Below are 18,724 nucleotides of genomic sequence, written 5' to 3'. Positions count from 1 at the left end.
TTCCGTAATCGTGGGGCCGCTACTAAAAAGGCCCTTCCTTGTGTGCCTTTTTTTGATCTGTGGGAGAGCCTGGAGGGACTGGGGGACCTTTGGGCATCGCGGAGCACACAGGAAATGCTCCTGGCTGGATTGCTGAGCTAAGGCTTGCTTTTTTGTTCTCTCCTCCCTCCTCCAGGGTGCCGGCTGCACTGCTCTGGTCGTGGCTGTCGTGGCCCGGAAGTTGGAGCTCACCAAAGCCGAGAAACATGTGCACAACTTCATGATGGACACGCAACTCACCAAGCGGGTAAGCGGTTGAGCAGCGGGGGGAGTCCAGGAAGGGCGGGACTCCACGGAAGAAGAAGAAGAAGAGTTGGTTCTTATATGCCGCTTTCCTCTACCCAAAGGAGTCTCAAAGCGGCTTCCAGTCGCCTTCCCTTTCCTCTCCCCACAACAGACACCCTGTGAGGTGGGGGAGGCTGAGAGAGCCCTGAGATTCCTGCTCGGCCAGAACAGTTTTATCAGTGCTGTGACTAGCCCAAGGTCACCCAGCTGGCTGCATGTGGGGGAGCGCAGAATTGAACCCGGCATGCCAGTTTAGAAGTCCGTACTCCTAACCACTACACCAAACTGGCCTTCCAGATCTCCCCAACGATGTTTTTGATTGGAACATTTCTTTCCATGCCATGCCTCATGGTGTTAGGAGGGGTATAAATAAGAGCGTAACAACAACCCTGCAGGATCACATCAGTGGTACTCCTAGTGCAGGATCCTTTCTCCCATAATGGGCAACTAAAGACCAACAAGCGGGACACGGGAGGTCAAAGCCTCTCCATTGTATTGTAATAATAATAATAATAATAATAATAATAATAATAATAATAATAATAATAATAATAATAACAACAACAACAACAACAACAACAACAACAACAATAATATTTATAGCCCACCCTTCCCAGTAGGCTCAGGGCGAGTCACAACATATTTCAACTTGGTGTAGTGGTTAAGAGCAGCAGCCTCTAATCTGGAGAGCTGGGTTTGATTCTCTGCTCCTTCATGTGCAGCCAGCTGGGTGACCATGGGCCTGTCACAGTCCTGTTCGAACTGTTCTCACAGAGCCGTTCTGTCAGAGCTCTCTCATCCCCACCTGTCTCACAGGGTGTCTGATGTGGGGAGAGGAAGGGAAGAGGTGTTTGTAAGCCACTTTGAGACTCCTCCGGGTAAAAGTGGAGTATAAAAAACCAATTCTTCCTCTCTTCTGCAATTAATAATTGCATGATTAAAAACACATAAAGACCATCAGCAGGACCAGGACTCCAGAAGCCCTCCCACTGTGGGCCCCCCGCGCACCAAGGACATAAGAGAAGCCATGTTGGATTAGGCCAATGGCCAATCCAGTCCATTCATTCATTCATTCATTCATTCATTCATTCATTCATTCATTCATTCATTCATTCATTCATTCATTTATATACCATTGCATACCATTCATAGAATCATAGAGTTGGAAGGGGCCATACAGGCCATCTAGTCCAACCCCCTGCTCAACGCAGGATCAGCCCTAAGCATCCTAAAGCATCCAAGAAAAGTGTGTATCCAACCTTTGCTTGAAGACTGCCAGTGTCGGGGAGCTCACCACCTCCTTAGGCAGCCTATTCCACTGCTGAACTACTCTGACTGTGAAAAACTTTTTCTAGCCTCTATCGTTGTACTTGAAGTTTAAACCCATTACTGCGTGTCCTCTCCTCTGCAGCCAACAGAAACAGCATCCTGCCCTCCTCCAAGTGACAACCTTTCAAATACTTAAAGAGGGCTATCGTGTCCCCTCTCAACCTCCTTTTCTCCAGGCTGAACATTCCCAAGTCCCTCAACCTATCTTCATAGGGCTTGGTCCCTTGGCCCCAGATCATTCAGACTCGCAGAGGTTCACAATAAAACAAAAAAACCAGTATGACCCCGTTAAAAGCCATTAAAATCAACATTAACACTAAACATTAAAAGATGGCGATACAGAGTTCTAACCCCCCACCCTCTCGCTCTGTCCAACTATAGAGGGCCAGAGCTCTTCCTTGCTGGGAGCGAGGGTCCAGATGTACCCATGCGGAGGGATCCATGATGCCATGTCACCCAGTCAAAACCCAGGTGGCATCAGAGCGCCCACCAGTGGGACCAGAACTATAGAAGCCCTCCCCTGTGCCCCCCCGCAAGCACCAAGAAGAAGAAGAGTTGGTTCTTACATGCCGCTTTTCTCTACCCGAAGGAGTCTCAAAGCGGTTTACAGTCAGAGCATCCCTGCCCCAGTCAGATGATTCCCTCTGCACCTGGTGGCTAATAGTTACTGATGGTGGGGGCCTCTCTGTGGAAGCGCCAGCAGTTGTGACATGGGGATACAAACAGTCATGAGGTGTGTGCAGGGCAGGGATCCCTGTAGAAGTTGGAAATCTGTTTAATGGGATGGGATTCCAAACTTCTTGCTGTTCCTTTTGACTTCTAACCACTTTCTTCCCTACTTCCGCAGCCCTCACGCCCCCAGCTTCATTATCTAAATTGTTTTCTCCTCGCTCTCTCTTGGTAATTTCCCCCGCTGTGCTTACGGGTGCTTTTTTTCGATAAGCCAGACGTCACAAAGCCTCATCCCTCCCAGGCAAAACTGACAAGGCCCCTGAGCTGGAGAGACGTGGATGGGGAAGGGCCCCGGGTCCTGCTAGGGCGGTGATGGTGAAATGCATTCAGACCCATCCAAAGCCGAGATGCGCACACCTGTGCCGCAGTCTCTTTTTCAGGAAAGGAGTCTGAAGAACCGATCGAAATTGAGGAGGCCGGGGATTGAATTCTAGACCTACTGGAGAAATTAAAAAATGATTAGTCTTCAGGTTCTGATGGCATACTCCAGGGAGTTCTTAACGAACACAGATGTGAGATTCTTGATGTGCTAACCCGTATAGAAGAAGAAGAAGAAGAGTTGGTTCTTATATGCCGCTTTTCCCTACCCGAAGGAGGCTCAAAGCGGCTTACAGTCGCCTTCCCATTCCTCTCCCCACAACAGACACCCTGTGGGGTGGGTGAGGCTGAGAGAGCCCTGATATCACTGCCCGGTCAGAACAGTTTTATCAGTGCCGTGGGGAGCCCAAGGTCACCCAGCTGGCTGCATGTAGAGAAGTGCAGAATCGAACCCGGCATGCCAGATTAGAAGTCCGCACTCCTAACCACTACACCAAACTGGCTCTAACCACTACACCAAACTGGCTCTCGCCTATATCGCCTAAACAACGCCTATCGCTGAATTCAGCTGCTGGGCCACGAGACTGGAGAGGTGGAAATGTGACACCAGTTTTCCGAAAGGGACCCAGATGCAGACAGGAAGGAAAAGAGTTGGTTTTCATACCTCGCTTTTCACTGCCCAAAGGAGTTTCAAAGTGGCTCACAATCCCCTTCCCTTCCTCTCCCCACAACAGATGCCATGTGAGGTAGGTGAGGCTGAGAGAGCTTCTGACAGGACTGCTCTCCGAGATCAGCTCTAACAGGACTGGGACTAACCCAAGGTCACCCAGCTGGCTGCATGTGGATGAGCGGGGAATCAATCCCAGCTGACCAGTTTATAGGCCACTGCTTTTTAAGCAATACACCACGCCGTCCAATCAGCCTAACATCTATGCCAGAATATATAACAAGCAGGGGACAGTAAACAGACGAAGCTGAACCAAACAAAAGGAGACATCAAAACCCTGTGATGCACTTCCAACGAGACAGAAAAAGACCCCAGGCGGTCTTTACTAGAAAGTCCATGAGAAAGTTGTATTCTACTCTAGGAAACCAAGAATGGGCAAACGATCACGGCAAGAAATCACTGCTTAAGACAGGTTACAATTGTTGACTCAGGATTCATAGATGCTCTTGCCCAGCCCTTCCCCTCCATAACTCAGGAATTTTTTGTGCCAAAAGCTGTTCCCATGGATAGAATCATAGAATCACAGAATCATAGAGTTGGAAGGGGCCACACAGGCCATCTAGTCCAACCCCCTGCTCAACGCAGGATCAGCCCAAAGCATCCTAAAGCATCCAAGAAAAGTGTGTATCCAACCTTTGCTTGAAGACTGCCAGTGAGGGGGAGCTCACCACCTCCTTAGGCAGCCTATTCCACTGCTGAACTACTCTGACTGTGAAAAATTTCTTCCTGATATCTAGCCTATATCGTTGTACTTGAAGTTTAAACCCATTACTGCGCGTCCTCTCCTCTGCAGCCAACAGAAACAGCATCCTGCCCTCCTCCAAGTGACAACCTTTCAAATACTTAAAGAGGGCTATCATGTCCCCTCTCAACCTCCTTTTCTCCAGGCTGAACATTCCCAAGTCCCTCAACCTATCTTCATAGGGCTTGGTCCCCTGGCCCCAGATCATGCTTGTCGCTCTCCTCTGTACCCTTTCAATTTTATCTACGTCCTTCTTGAAGTGAGGCCTCCAGAACTGCACACAGTACAGTTCTAAAGGATAAACCCTTCCGTCTGCTAAAGTGAAAGCAAAAACTCCTCACGGCCGTCAGACTCGGTTTGAGATACCACCCAGGCCCTCTCGAGATAACGAGACCAGAGAACCGTCATTTCCTCAAACCGTCCAAGCAAAAGAAAAATAAAATCTTGCGTCTGATTAATAAATATGTTTTCAAAATTCAATAAATTGTTCCATTGTGTTATTTATTGAAACCAACATGAAGACTGAAGAGTAATGTGGTCATCAGAAGTTCTTTACGCCGGAATGACATGAACCGGGAGCCAAAGCGGTACTCTTAGACAGATGTATAATTAGTGGTAAAAGCCAACACTTTATCAAGGTAGTAAACGGGACACTTACCTTGGACCCTGTTTTGATTACTTCTGATTACTGCGTAATTCTTCGGCCTTTACATGGGTTTCAGTAATTAACACAATGGAGCAATTTGTTAGATTGTGAAAGCATATTTCTTAATCAGCTGCAAGATTTCCTTTTTCTTTGGCTCGGACCTCTCGAGATAACAGCAGTGAAAAACCCAGGACACAAGGAGGGTGAGGACAGACAAGCACAGCATGGAAAAATGCCAGCTTGGTGCAGTGGTTAGGAGTGCGGACTTCTAATCTGGCGAGCCTGGTTTGATTCCCCGCTCCTCTGCATGCAACCAGCTGGGTGACCTTGGGCTCACCAGGGAACTGAGAGAGCTGTTCTGATTGAGTAGTAATCTCAGGACTCTCTCAGCCTCACCCACCTCATAGGGTGTCTGTTGTGAGGAGAGGAAAGGGAATTGACCCAGCAGGACTCTTATCCACCTCATACTGAATCGGATCCCTCATCCTTGAAGGTCAGTCTTGCCCACGTAGACTGGCAGTGGCTAGCCAGGGTCTCAGACACAGCTCTTTCCCATCCCCTCTCAACTCATTCTTTTCACTGGAGAAGCCAGGGATTGAACCAGGGACTTTCTGCATGCAAAACAGAGACTCCTCCACTGAGCTACATGCCCTGCTGTTTACAGTCCTTCCCCTGCTGTTTACAGTCCTTCCCTTCTTTGCTCCAGAGGTAAGCGTCATCAGTAGCAATCCGGATCCACAGGATCCCTCTCTCCCGTCATTTCTTCACGAGGGCTACGAAAATCCCATGCCTCCCTGTCAAAACAAAACCATCCATTTTCCACGTTCTGCTCCGCAGCCCCGCACAGTCAAGGAGCCGGTCTTCTCCCAGGGCATTCAACCTCTACACCCCCCTCCACCCCCCGCAAATCTATTTTCCATTTTCTTCAAGAGAACCTCGGCGTGTGGCAGGAATTATTTATGGCCGGGGACGGGTTTCCCCTCCTCGGAGCTGCCAGACGTCTTTAGCACCTCCCCGCCGAGCTGTAAGAAAGAAAAGAGCGGAAGAACACGGCCTGTGAGCCAAGAAGCCGGGCTTTCCGCCTGTCTCGGCCGGGAAGTCTACTTCCGCATGAGACCACCGAGAGTCCAGTTGGTGGGATGGGGAGGCTGAGATTGCCCTGCCTTTAATTCAAGCTGTGGAATTCTCAGCCCTGAATTCCCTGATCCCCTTCCAAATCCACCTAAGACGATGGATGTCAGCAAACCTTGTGGCGGTTGTTGTTAGGTGCGAAGTCGTGTCCAGCCCATTGCACCCCTATGGACAATGATCCTCCAGGCCTTCCTGCCCTTTACCATTCCCCGGAGTCCTTTTAAGTTTGCACCTACTGCTTCAGTGACTCCATCCAGCCACCTCATTCCCTGTCGTCCCCTTCTTCTTTTGCCCTCGATCGCTCCCAGCATTAGGCTCTTCTCCAGGGAGTCCTTCCTTCTCATGAGGTGGCCAAAGTATTTGAGTTTCATCTTCAGGATCTGGCCTTCTAAAGAGCAGTCAGGGCTGATCTCCTCCAGGACTGACCGGTTTGTTCGCCTTGCAGTCCAAGGGACTCGCAAGAGTCTTCTCCAGCACCAGAGTTCAAAAGCCTCAATTCTTTGATGCTCGGCCTTCCTTATGGTCCACCTTTCGCAGCCATACATAGCAACTGGGAAGACCATAGCGGGTTCCGCAAATGAATGGAATAAACCGCTGCTCGGAATACTCAATAAAACAGCACTTCCTCCCCAGTGGCAAAGGATGCCGTCAGCAGTGGAACACATCTACCTATCCCACTAACATACCTTTCCCCCTGGAAACCGGGAGGGGGGGTTATACCTAACCCCTCCCCTTCCATTTTGCTTCCACAATGGTTCAGCAAAACAAAACAAAATCAGAGCCCAGGGGCACCTTTACGACCAACAACGATTTATTCAAGGCGTGAGCTTTCGACTGCAAGCACTCTTCCTCAGACGATGAACTGACCATCATGACAATGGGAATATATGAGCAAAAGTTAATCCTGTTAAATTAGTAAACAGTGTCACAGCATCCAAATGCAGCCATGTGATCATTCTTTGCTAAAACAGCCAATCAGTCCCCTCAAATTCAGTTGCAGTTCACAAAAACACTGGAGAAATAAAACTGTCTATGTCAGTGACTAACGGCTTACAGTTTACCATTTGTTGCTTGCCCCATCTGTCTCCACCCAGGTGTGAAACGTTCCTGCAAGTAGAAGCTGAGCTGGCAACTATCTTGTGCGGAGACCAGAGAGTTAAATTCAAAATTACATTATATATTACTAATAGTCTCATTGTCCCAATTAAAATAAATTGTGAGGAATGTGGATACACGAGTTAAACAAGGTTAGCATGCATAGTGAGATAAAAAAACCTATGTCCTTGTTGAGTCCAGGGTATGTAAACTAAACATGAGCAGGCAGTGTGATGCAGTGGTAAAGGCGAATGCCATTTTGGGCTGTATCAACAGGGGCATCACATCAAAATCACAAGATGTCATAGTCCCATTGCATACGGCACTGTTCAGACCACACCTGGAGTACTGTGTGCAGTTCTGGAGGCCTCACTTCAAGAAGGATGTAGATAAAATTGAAAGGGTACAGAGGAGAGCGACGAAGATGATCTGGGGCCAAGGGACCAAGCCCTATGAAGATAGGTTGAGGGACTTGGGAATGTTCAGCCTGGAGAAAATGTTGAGAGGGAACATGATAGCCTTAAGTATTTGAAAGGTTGTCACTTGGAGGAGGTCAGGATGCTGTTTCCGTTGGCTGCAGAGGAGAGGACACGCAGTAATGGGTTTAAACTTCAAGTACAACGATATAGGCTAGATATCAGGAAAAAAATTTTCACAGTCAGAGTAGTTCAGCAGTGGAATAGGCTGCCTAAGGAGGTGGTGAGCTCCCCCTCACTGGCAGTCTTCAAGCAAAGGTTGGATACACACTTTTCTTGGATGCCTTAGGATGCTTAGGGCTGATCCTGCGTAGAGCAGGGGGTTGGACTAGATGGCCTGTATGGCCCCTTCCAACTCTATGATTCTATGATTCTATGTCATAGTTCTGAGTGTCGTAATAACTTGCATTTCTGCAATCTCCCTTTCTAGCCTGTTCTTGAAGTTCCTTTGCAATAAAACAGCAACTTTCAGGTCCCTTATTGAATGTCCTGGAAGGTTGAAGTGTTCCCCTACAGGTTTTTCAGTTTTGTTGTGCTGCTTCAGACCAACACAGCTACCCACTTGAATGGTTCAGCAAGGTAGGCTAGGCCAAGAATTGCTGGCTCAGGGTTGCCCCGATACAGCTAAGGGAGGATTTGAAATGGAGACTCCCCGGTCCTGCGATGTTCTGACCCAGGCTTCCCTTGGGGTTTCTTGACGGCCCTGGAAGGGTTTCCCGGATGGGTGGAAGTTAATTAATTTTTAATCTATTTTTAAAGTGTGTTAAACATTTATTGGGCGATATGACTGTGTATGGTCATGCTGACCCCCCCCCCCCAAATGGCCAATGAGGGGCCTGGAGAGGGTGGGAAGGGGAGGGGGCCCGGGTGGGCGTGTCCACAGCTCTGCTTCCCAACCATGCTCTGCACCTTTGCACCACTTCTGAGGTTCTCAAAACCTGAATGGTTTTTTCAGTATTTAAAAAGTTGAGAAAGCCTGCTCTGACCATGCCATCGCACAGCCTGCCCCTGAGAAATGTGAGTTGAAAAGAGAGAAAGTAAGAAAAAGTGAGCAGACTGCCCCTTTAAGCCCCTTGGTTTATTTCGAGATCTGAAACCTCTTATCTCTTCTTGGATTTTCCTACCATTTTGCTGTCTTCAGTGGATGACCTAGCTGGGTCAGACCAAAGGTCTCTTTGCCTCCAATATCCTGTGTTTCATAGTGATCACCTGGAAGGCTGACAATCCTTCCCTTTTTTCTGCCCCCCTCCAAAATGGGAATGCGCAGATACACTGCTTCTGAACAGAGAGGTTCTTATTTAGCCACGAGAGCGGGGCTAATAGCCACCGAGGGGCTTCTTGTCCTTCAGCAGTTGGCCCTATCCTCTTTTTAAAGCTGTCTGAGCTGAAGGCCATCCAGGCACCTTGTGGCAGAGCGTTCCATAGGCTAATTGTGCCTGCTGTGGAGAAGGAATTGTAAGCGTTGGAAGGTTTCAAAGAGGCCATCTAGTCCAACCCCCTGCTCAAGGCAGGATCAACCGAAAGCATCCACTCAAAACTGTGACATACCCTGCTTGAAGACCACCAGGGAGGAGGAGCTCCCCACCTCCCTAAGGAAGACGATTCTGTTGCTGAGCTACTCTTCCTGGGGGGAAAAATCCGTCCTAATATCCAGCTAGAGAGAAATCATGCCTTCCTTCCTATAAGGTGTAATGGGTAAAGAGTGGTGAATTCTAATCTGGAGAACTGGGCTTGATTCCCCACTCCTCCTCCACAAGCAGCCAGCTGGGTGACATTGGGCCAGTTATAATTCTCTTAGAGTTGTCCTTGCAGAGCAGTTCTGTCAGGGATCTCTCAGCCCCACCGACCTCGCAGGGTGCCTGTTGTGGGGAGACTAAGGGAAGGTGATTGGAAGCCGTTTTGGGACTTCGTCAGGTAGTAGAAAGGAGGGTATAAAAAAACAGCTCTTCTGTCTCCTCTGTCCTGCATCAGAGTCACCGGCTGACCCTGAGTTAGTGTGATGGGGACAAAACAAGAAGAACTGCTTTTTGCTACGCGAAGGAGTTTCTCTGGCCACTTTCTCCGCACCATGCATAATTTTATAAACGTTCTGCCACATCCTCCCCTGCCCCCATCTCTCTAATCATAAAAGGCTCCGAATTGCGGGATCAATCTTACAAAGAGCAAAAGTCCCCCTACTCTGAAAGATTGGCCGTGATTTAATTACCTTGTTTGTGCTTTTAAGTTTGGAACATCCATACCTCTGCACCTAAATGCTGACTTAGACACCTTTGCGATGGAAGCGCCTGTTCTTCCAACATCTTTTGGGTGCCCTTCCAGCAACAGACAACACTCCCCCCCCCGCCCTCCCGAAAATGCTTTCATGATAATTTTTTGCATAGCGCAGATAGCTAAGGATTGCTCCTGGCTGACCTTCACGCCAAGCTGATCTACGTCCTGCGTGTTAGTCACAAATGCATGCTTGGACATGGTTTTCTAAACAGCGTGAGCCTTACAGAGACTCAATGAAGGACAGATATGAGATCTGTGGTCTTCCCAGCTGTGCTGGCTCCTCATTGGAGACTGAATCAGATTCAAGGTTTCAGTTATGACCTTTAAAGTCCCAAATCATGGATGGCCATACTGGGACTCCCTGGCTGTTTGAGGAGTACAGCTACCATGAGACCCCTGCCAGCGTGGTCAGTTGGCAAGGGCTCATGGTAACATCTAAGCGGTCTGGGTCCATTGTATCTGGAAGATCGCTTCTCCCTGTATGCCCCCAGAGAGCTTTTAAGTTCTAACAAACAGAACTTGCTCGGGAAGGAGAAGAGGAGGTTGAGAGGAGACGTCATAGAATCATAGAATAATAGAGTTGGAAGGGACCTCTAGTCCAACCCCCTGCACTATGCAGGACACTCACATCCCAATCACTCATCTACTGTAAACTGCCACCCCCTTGAACCTTCACATAATCAGCCTCTCCGTCAGATGGCTATTTAGCCTCTGTTTAAAAATTTCCAAAGATGGAGAACCCACCACCTCCTGAGGAAGCCTGTTCCACTGAGAAACCGCTTGAACTGTCAGGAACTTCTTCCGGATATTTAGATAGAATTTCTTTTGCATTAATTTCATCCCATTCATTCTGGTCTGTCCTTCTTGGGCAAGAGAGAACAATTCTGTTCCATCCTCCATATGGCAGCCTTTTAAATACTTGAAGATGGTTATCAGATCCCCTCTCAGTCGCCTCCTCTCCAGGCTAAACAGACCAAGCTCCCCCAACCTTTCCTCCTACGTCTTGGTCTCCAAACCCCTCACCATCTTTGTTGCCCTCCTCTGGACACGTCCCAGTTTGTCAACATCCCTCTTCAATTGGGGTGGCCAAAACTGAACACAGGACTCCAAGTGAGGCCGAACCAGAGCAGAGTAAAGTGGTACCATCACCTCCCATGATCTGGACACGATACTCCGTTTGATGCAGTCCAGAATCCTATTCACCTTTTTAGGCACGGAATCACACTGTTGACTCATGTTCAATGTGTGGTCTACTAAGATTCCTAGATCCTTTTCGCACATGCTACTGCCAAGACAAGTCTCCCCTATCTTATGGGGTCTTCAGGTGTTTGGAAGGTTGTCACTTAGAGGGCAGGGAAAGGTTCCATCCATCCATCCATTGTATTTATTTGCTCCCACTCCCAGGCCTGTCATCCTTTGATGTTTTCACATACATCTTGCGTAACAATTTGATGTTTGCAGCTTTTTCATTTTCCTGCTATCTAGCCGGTACCCTTCTGCTTTTCTGTCTCCCTTCCTAATCACGTGTCACAGACCTCCCTTTCTGGGAGACCTGAGGCCTCTCGACTAAGAGCAGCTGTGCAGTCACAGTCACTGTGCCATGGATATGACGGTTTGCGGTGCCGATAACATCACCTCCAACAATTTTTGTTATCATGCGGAACCTGGTTTTCGTTATCAAGCTGAGCTTCTTGAGCAAGCGCTATATCTGTTTTATGGGCCTATAAGGTTTGTGACAAGTGCTGGCGTTTAGACTTGCTTGTTTAGACCTTTGCCCCCTCTCTGCACCACATGCATAATTTTATCAACCTCTGCCATTTCCCTTCTTTGTTGTCCCTTTTCTAAATTGAAAAAATCCCAGACTTTTCAGCCTTTGCTCTGCCTGGAGAGCCACTGCCAATCACAGGAGATGGAATAATATTACTAGTATAGTAATAATAATAGAGCCAGCTTGGTGTAGTGGTTAAGAGTGCGGACTTCTAATCTGGTGAGCCAGGTTTTGTTCCCTGCTCCCCCACATGCAGCCAGCTGGTTGGCCTGGGGCTCACCACAGCACCGATAAAGCTGTTTGGACCAAGCAGTAATATCAGGGCTCTCTCAGCCTCACCTCCCTCACAGGGAGTCTGTTGTGGGGAGAGGAAAGGGAAGACGACTGGAAGCCGCTTTGAGCCTCCTTTGGGTAGAGAAAAGCGGCATAAAAGAACCAGCTCTTCTTCTTCTTCTTCAGTAATCTCAGGGCTCCCTCAGCCCCACCTCCCTCACAGGGTGTCTGTTGTGGGGAGAGGAAAGGGAAGGAGACTGTAAGCCGCTTTGAGACTCCTTCGGGTAGAGAAAAGCGGCCTATAAGAACCAACTCTTCTTCTTCTTCAGTAATCTCAGGGCTCTCTCAGGCTCCCCTCCCTCACAGGGTGTCTGTTGTGGGGAGAGGAAGGGAAGGAGACTGTAAGCCTCTTTGAGACTCCTTCAGGTAGAGAAAAGCGGCCTATAAGAACCAACTCAATAATAATAATAATAACAACAACAACAATAATAAATTTATTTGTATCCTGCCCTCCTCTGATTGGCTCAGTATGGATAACTGTTGTGGGAAGAGGAATGGAAAGCAATTGTGAGCTGCTTTGAGGCTCCTTTGGGCAATGAAAAGTGGGGTATAAATCCAGTGCTTCTGCTGCTCTTAACAACAGGTTTTATAACAATCATACATAAATTTAGATAGTAAAACTTTTAAAAACCCTTTTAAAAAACAGCTACTCTGGATAATCTGCCTTGAGTCCCAGGAGGAGGGCAGGCTATAAATTTAATAAATAAATAAATTAATTAATTAATAATACTCTGAAGGGTTAGTCCAGCCTTTCTCAACCTTTTGATCTTGAAGCAATCCCTGAAATATTCTTTAAGGTTTGAGTAAACCGGAATGGATGCCAGCTGGCCACGCCTCCATGCCACGCCCCCGGAAGTCACATGATTACAGCGTGCCTGGCATCATCACTCGTAAAATAAAATGCTTGTTAAATAAGAACTTAGTTTCACGTGTGCATGGGGTGCCTTGCCTGAGCAAAAACAGGAAGCATTCATCTGGGCCAGGGGTAGTCAAACTGCGGCCCTCCAGATGTCCATGGACTACAGTTCCCATGGGCCCCTGCCAGCAAACGCAGGCAGTCCTGCAAATGCTGGCAGGGGCTCGTGGGAGTTGTAGTCCATGGACATCTGGAGGACCACAGGTTGACTACCCCTGCTCTAGGGTGCTGCTGATGTCCAATCTTACAAAGAAAAATTCAACAAGAGAGTGTCAAAGTCTGTGATGGGCATTTCAGCAAAACCAGGTTCAAAAACTTAGACTAAACATGCCAGTGGATGAAAAAGGAGGATTTTCAGAGTACGAGGTACTGCAGTGCTTTCTAATGGTTCCCCGCAGCAGTAAATATTCTCAGCGATTGGATTGTGCTTCTGGATTTCAGAGGCTTGCAATTACTGGATTGTACTTCTGGGCTGCACACATATTTATCACCGATATTTCATCATACATAACCATTCCCACATTTAAAATTACCGGATTTCTCTGTGTTTTTGTGCACTTTGTGGACAAATCAAGGGACAAGGTAAAAAATCAAGGTATAGAGGAAGACTCTGTCTGGGGCAGGGGAGCTCTGTATTCTGGGGTTTTTTCGGGAGGGGGTAAGAGTGGGAGGGCTTCAGGAATTCTGGCCCCACCAGTGGACCTCCTGAGGCACGTGGGTTTCAGCTTCTGTGTGACCCAAAGTGTTGGACTGGATGGGCCATTGGCCTGATCCAACATGGCTTCTCTGATGTTCTTGGTGCTTGGGGGTCAGCAACAGGAGGGCTTCTGGAGTTTTGGCCCCACTGGTGGACCTCCTGATAGCACGTGGGTTTTGGCCACTGTGTGACCCAGAGGGTTGGATTTGATGGACCACTGGCCTGATCCAACATGTTCTTGGTGCTTTGTGGGGGCAACTGTGGAGGGCCATCTCAAGTTATAGACCTGCTGATGAATCTCCTAATGGCCCCTGGGATTTGGCCACTGTGTGACGCAGAGTCTTGGACTGGATGGTCCATTGGCCTGATCCAGCATGGCTTCTCTTATGTTCTTATGTCTTGGGCAGTGATGCTCTGTATTCTTGGTTGGGGGGGGGGGCCGCTGGAGAACTTCTGAAGTTCTGGCCTGCTGATGAACCTCTGGGATTTGGCCACTGTGTGACCCAGAGTGTTGGACTGGATGGGCCATTGGCTTCTCTGATGTTCTTTCGATCAGCTGTGATGAGTGTTCAACCAGCTGCTGCTTGCAGACTGCCAATGTGGGGAAGCTCCCTAGGTGGCCATTTCCACTGCTCAGCTGCTCTTACTGTAAAAAAAAATCTATGGCCCATGACAGAAGAGGCGGGCTACTTCCTTTGGCGATGAATGCCACAGGTGAGTGTGAGAGCAGGCTTCAGAGCAGGGGCTTATTGAGGGAGTCATCAGCAGTGGACCCTGCTCAAAACCACAGGCCCTGGAAACATATCCACCTCCATGTAGAATCATAGAATCCTAGAGTTGGAAGGGACCTCCTGGGTCATCTAGTCCAACCCCTTGCACTATGCAGGACACTCACAACCCTATTGCTCATCCACTGTCACCTGCCACCCCCTTGAACCTTCACAGAATCAGCCTCTCCGTCAGATGGCTCTCCAGCCTCTGTTTAAACATTTCCAAAGATGGAGAACCCACCACCTCCCGAGGAAGCCTCTTCCACTGAGGAACCGCTCTAACTGTCAGGAACTTCATCCAGATGTTTAGATGGAATTTCCTTTTGCATCAATTTCATCCCATTGGTTCTGGTCTGTCCCTCCGGGGCAAGAGAGAACAACTCTGCTCCATCCTCCATATGGCACCTTTTTAAATACTTGAAGATGGCTATCAGATCCCCTCTCAGTCGTCTCCAGGCTAAACAGACCAAGCTCCCCAAACCTTTCCTCATACGTCTTGGTCTCCAAACCCCTCACCATCTTTGTCGCCCTCCTCTGGGCACCCTCCAATCTGTCCTGGATCCGTGACTCAGAGACAGAGGATCTGGTGGGCATGCCCCGAATTCCAGGTTCAATCCCCACCATCGCCAGTCCAGAGCTCCTGGGAAGACTTGAACGAACACGATGCACCAGCGATGTCCCCCCTGCAAGTGTGAAAGTCTCGGGCATCACAGCCTGTGAGTTCAGAGCCCCAGATTTCCGGCCCACCGAGGCAGCCCAGAGACCTCCTGCATTCAAGGAGGCCATGCAAGGAGGCTGAGGAGGGCATTCACCGAAGCGTTGAAAAAGCTGGCACCGAGGCAGCCTTCCCCTTGCTCGCTCTTCAAGAGATTATTGGTAGGCTGGCACGGAGCCAGGGCAGTCCAAGCCAATTAATTTTCCTAGCGAGGAGGCTGCTGTTTAACCAACAGCTTCCTGAGACGCGGCTAAAGCTGCCGGGGCCATCTGCCGGCCATACGGGAGGCTGGTCTCACGGCAGCGCAGTAGCAGGTTGTCCCTTTCCAGCCAGGCTCCTGCCCAGGTGAGGATCCTCAGGCTAACACCTCTGTGCTTGCACTGGGGGCTGTCCTGCTGTAGCCGTCTCCCACTCCTGGGGCGTTTGGCCCTCTCCCTGCCGTGAAGGCCTTGAGCCCTGTGAAGGCTTTGAACAGAGAGTTGGGGGTGAGTCTGGCAGGAATCACAGCGGTTGTGCTAAACCTGTCTGGAGAGAAGCAGAAAGCGGAAGGCATGCGGTCCCTTTTATCAGGACCCGCCACCGTGACACAGGCTGGCCTGATCTCGCCAGGAAGCGAAGTAGGGCCGACTCTGGTTAGTTTTTGAATGGGATGCCAACAAGGGAGTTCAGGATCGCTACACAGAAGCAGGCCATGGCAAACAACCTCTGAACGTCTCGTGCCCTGCAAACCCTACTGCAGGGGTGGCCGAACGGTGGCTCTCCGGGTGTTAATGGACTACAATTCCCATGAACCCCTGCCAGCGTGCTAACAGGGGCTCATGGGAATTGTAGTCCATGGACATCTGGAGAGCCAACGTTTGGCCCTATAGGGCAGGGATAGTCAACCTGTGGTCCTCCAGATGTTCATGAACTACAATTCCCATGAGCCCCTGCCAGCAAACGCTGGCAGGGGCTCATGGGAATTGTAGTTCATGAACATCTGGAGGACCACAGGTTGACTACCCCTGCTATAGGGCCACCATAAGCCAGCTGTAACTTGACCAGACTTTCCGCTTCCACCACGGTAACGCAAACCGGTGTGCAAGCCTGTGCGTTCTACAGAGCTCTTCATCAGAAAAAAGGAGGGGGAGGACATTGGCAGAGAAAAGCAGTCCCTGAGCTTATGGCCAGCTCTTCGCCTTCTGTGTAGATTTAAAGAGGGGACGTAATGATCGGTTGAGCTGGTAGCTGGCTGCACCGGTGCCTTTCTGGAAGGAAGAAGGAAAAAACGGCAGGAGGATTTCGTGAGGGTCTCTTGAGTCCTAGTAAGGTTTTTCGGGTTTCTGGTATAGCGATTAAAGAGGGGCAGCCTCTAATCTGGAGAACTAGGTTTGATTCCGCACTCTTCCACATGCACCTCAGGCTAGTCACAGTTCTCTTTGAGCTGCTCTCACAGAGCAGTTCTCTCAGAGCTTTCTCGGCCCCATCTCCCCCCCCCCCCCGAGGGTGTCTGTTGTACGGAGAGGAGAAGGAAAGTGTTTTTAAGCTGCTTCGGGACTCCTTCAGGGAATGAAAAGCAGGGCGTTAAAAACCCAGCTCTTCCCTCTTCCTCCTCCCTATGCAAATGGTGCAGCTGCTGTTCTTTGCAGATTCCCTCTGAGTTTTCCCCAGCTGTGGCAACTCTGCCACCATCCTGTGCTGGAGGCTGAGCCGTTACAGCTGGGGAGTTAAAACCTGCTTGCCTGTTTGTCCTCCTGGTTTGCTGTCCTCGCAAGAGAGACGGGGGCCCAGAGAGGGAAGACAGGAGAACATGGCAGTTTAGATGCAGCTTCTTCCTTTTCTTTCTCCTGGCCTCGTTCAAGGGTGGGCTCCCTGCTGGGATGGGAGAACTGAGAGACGCCAGACTGTGCTACTGTCTTGGCAGTAGTGCATGCAGAAAGGATCTAGGGGTCTTAGTAGACCATATGCTGAACATGAGTCAGCCGTGTGACTCGGTGGCTGAATAGGCAAACGGGATTTGGGGCCGTATCAAAAGATGTATCGTGTCCAGATCACGTGAGGTTATGGTACCGCTTTGCTCTGCTCTCCTTTGAGTCCTGTGTTCAGTTTTGGCCACCCCAATTGAAGAGGGATGTTGACAAACTGGAGCGTGTCCAGAGGAGGGCAACAAAGATGGGGAGGGGTTTGGAGACCAAGACGTATGAAGAAAGGTTGGGGGAGCTTGGTCTGTTTAGCCTGGAGAGGAAGTGACTTAAGAGGGGATATGATAACGAGGTCTCTTGGGGCCCGTCAACCGTAGAATACCCCAGAGGGTCTTGGCCCTCTTCTATGCAAGTGGGTGCTGGCTAATTCCTCCCTCCCCGCCACCCGGGGCGGCTCTCTGCTTTCTGCTTGCAGATCAAAAACGCTGCCGCCAACGTCCTGCGGGAAACCTGGCTCATCTACAAACACACCAAATTGCTGAAGAAGATCGACCATGCCAAAGTCCGGAAGCACCAGAGGAAGTTCCTCCAAGCCATTCACCAGTAAGCAGGGCTCCATTTTCTCCTACGTTGGCGCCTTGACAGGTAGCAGGGCCGGGAAAGATCTTGACCTGGCACGTGGGACGGCTGCTGCCAGTCAGAGCTGGCAATCTGGGCTAGGTAGATCTGAGGTCCATCTCAGTTGGGAGGCGGCTTAGCCAGTGTGATTGTTGGGAGCGTGGCACTGGGCGAAAGAACCCTGATTAGGCCGCAGGGCCTTCAGAGGGGAGGCTGGAGGGCTCACAGATGAGTTCTGGCGTTCCAGGCCCATGTTGGACTTCTCAAGGTTCTGGTCCTCACCAAAAAACCATTCAGCCATTCAAGTGGAGTGGAGGGAGGGGGGCCAGACCTGGGGTGGGCGGAAGGGAGGTGTCTGGTCCGGTCGTCACCAGCACTCAGAAAGCCATCCGTGGATCTTTTGTGCCCCCTTTCCAGGTTAAGGAGCGTGAAGATGGAGCAGAGGAAGTTGAGCGATCAAGCCAACACGCTGGTCGATCTTTCCAAGGTAATCACTTCATCTCTGTGTAAAGAAAGCGGAGAGAGAACCCCGGTATGTGGTAGAACAGACCATACCACTTCTCACTGCAGAAGGGGTACTATGGGTGAATGATTCCCTCCTGTAAAAAAACAAAAACAAATACCTTGCCAGGAGAAAGCTAGCACCTCAGGGAACAACGTTCACTGCACAGGCTCTTGCCTGCCGTGCTAGCTTTCTGCTTGCGGAGGAAGTGGCTGAAACCAAGTGCTGGGAAATGTCTTTCCCCACCTGCTGTCTGACCTCCCCTTCTGTGCCACAACCCCCCCAAATCTGAGATGATTATAGTGACATCTGGAAGCTTTTCTCCATCTCCCTGCTGCCACCTAATTCCCCCCCCAACCCAGCCCACAGTCTATCCTCCTAAAAATCCATTGCACGGAGGAGGGGGTGAAGATCCTCATGCTCCTCCCAGGCATCACAATTGTGGGTATCCGCACTTTTCCTCCTCCTTGCCCATGAGAAGATTTTGACCTCCTCCTTCCTCCAGAAGGAGATCCTCCGAGCAGCTTCATCCGAACAAGCCCTCCACGTCGAACGCAGCAGAAAAACAGCAACATAATTGCAGCGAACAGAAGCCGCGACAGCGGGAAATCCTATTAAGGGGGCTGGAATCAATTAACAGTCAAACCAAATTTTTTTCCTAAACGATTTCATTTACAGGAGCAGTTCTACCAACTTCCTCCAGCAAGCCTTCC

At 49.7% G+C, this 18,724-nt stretch overlaps 1 protein-coding gene across 1 annotated transcript in view; it reads left to right on the top strand.

The window, feature by feature from the left end:
• The window catches only part of KCNN3 (potassium calcium-activated channel subfamily N member 3), a 146,064-nt gene that overhangs the window by 113,338 nt on the left and 14,002 nt on the right, over positions 1–18,724 (top strand). Inside the window, exons 5-7 of the mRNA XM_077321834.1 lie at positions 176–286; positions 17,367–17,494; positions 17,927–17,996. Of these exons, the coding sequence (XP_077177949.1) occupies positions 176–286; positions 17,367–17,494; positions 17,927–17,996 (309 nt within the window). The remainder of the gene's footprint in view (positions 1–175; positions 287–17,366; positions 17,495–17,926; positions 17,997–18,724) is intronic.

Source organism: Paroedura picta, chromosome 1 (genome assembly GCF_049243985.1).
Source record: "Paroedura picta isolate Pp20150507F chromosome 1, Ppicta_v3.0, whole genome shotgun sequence".
Taxonomy (NCBI): Eukaryota; Metazoa; Chordata; class Lepidosauria; order Squamata; family Gekkonidae; genus Paroedura; species Paroedura picta.
The sequence above is the reverse complement of the archived record's forward strand: the minus strand, read 5'-3'. Positions and strand labels throughout refer to the sequence as shown.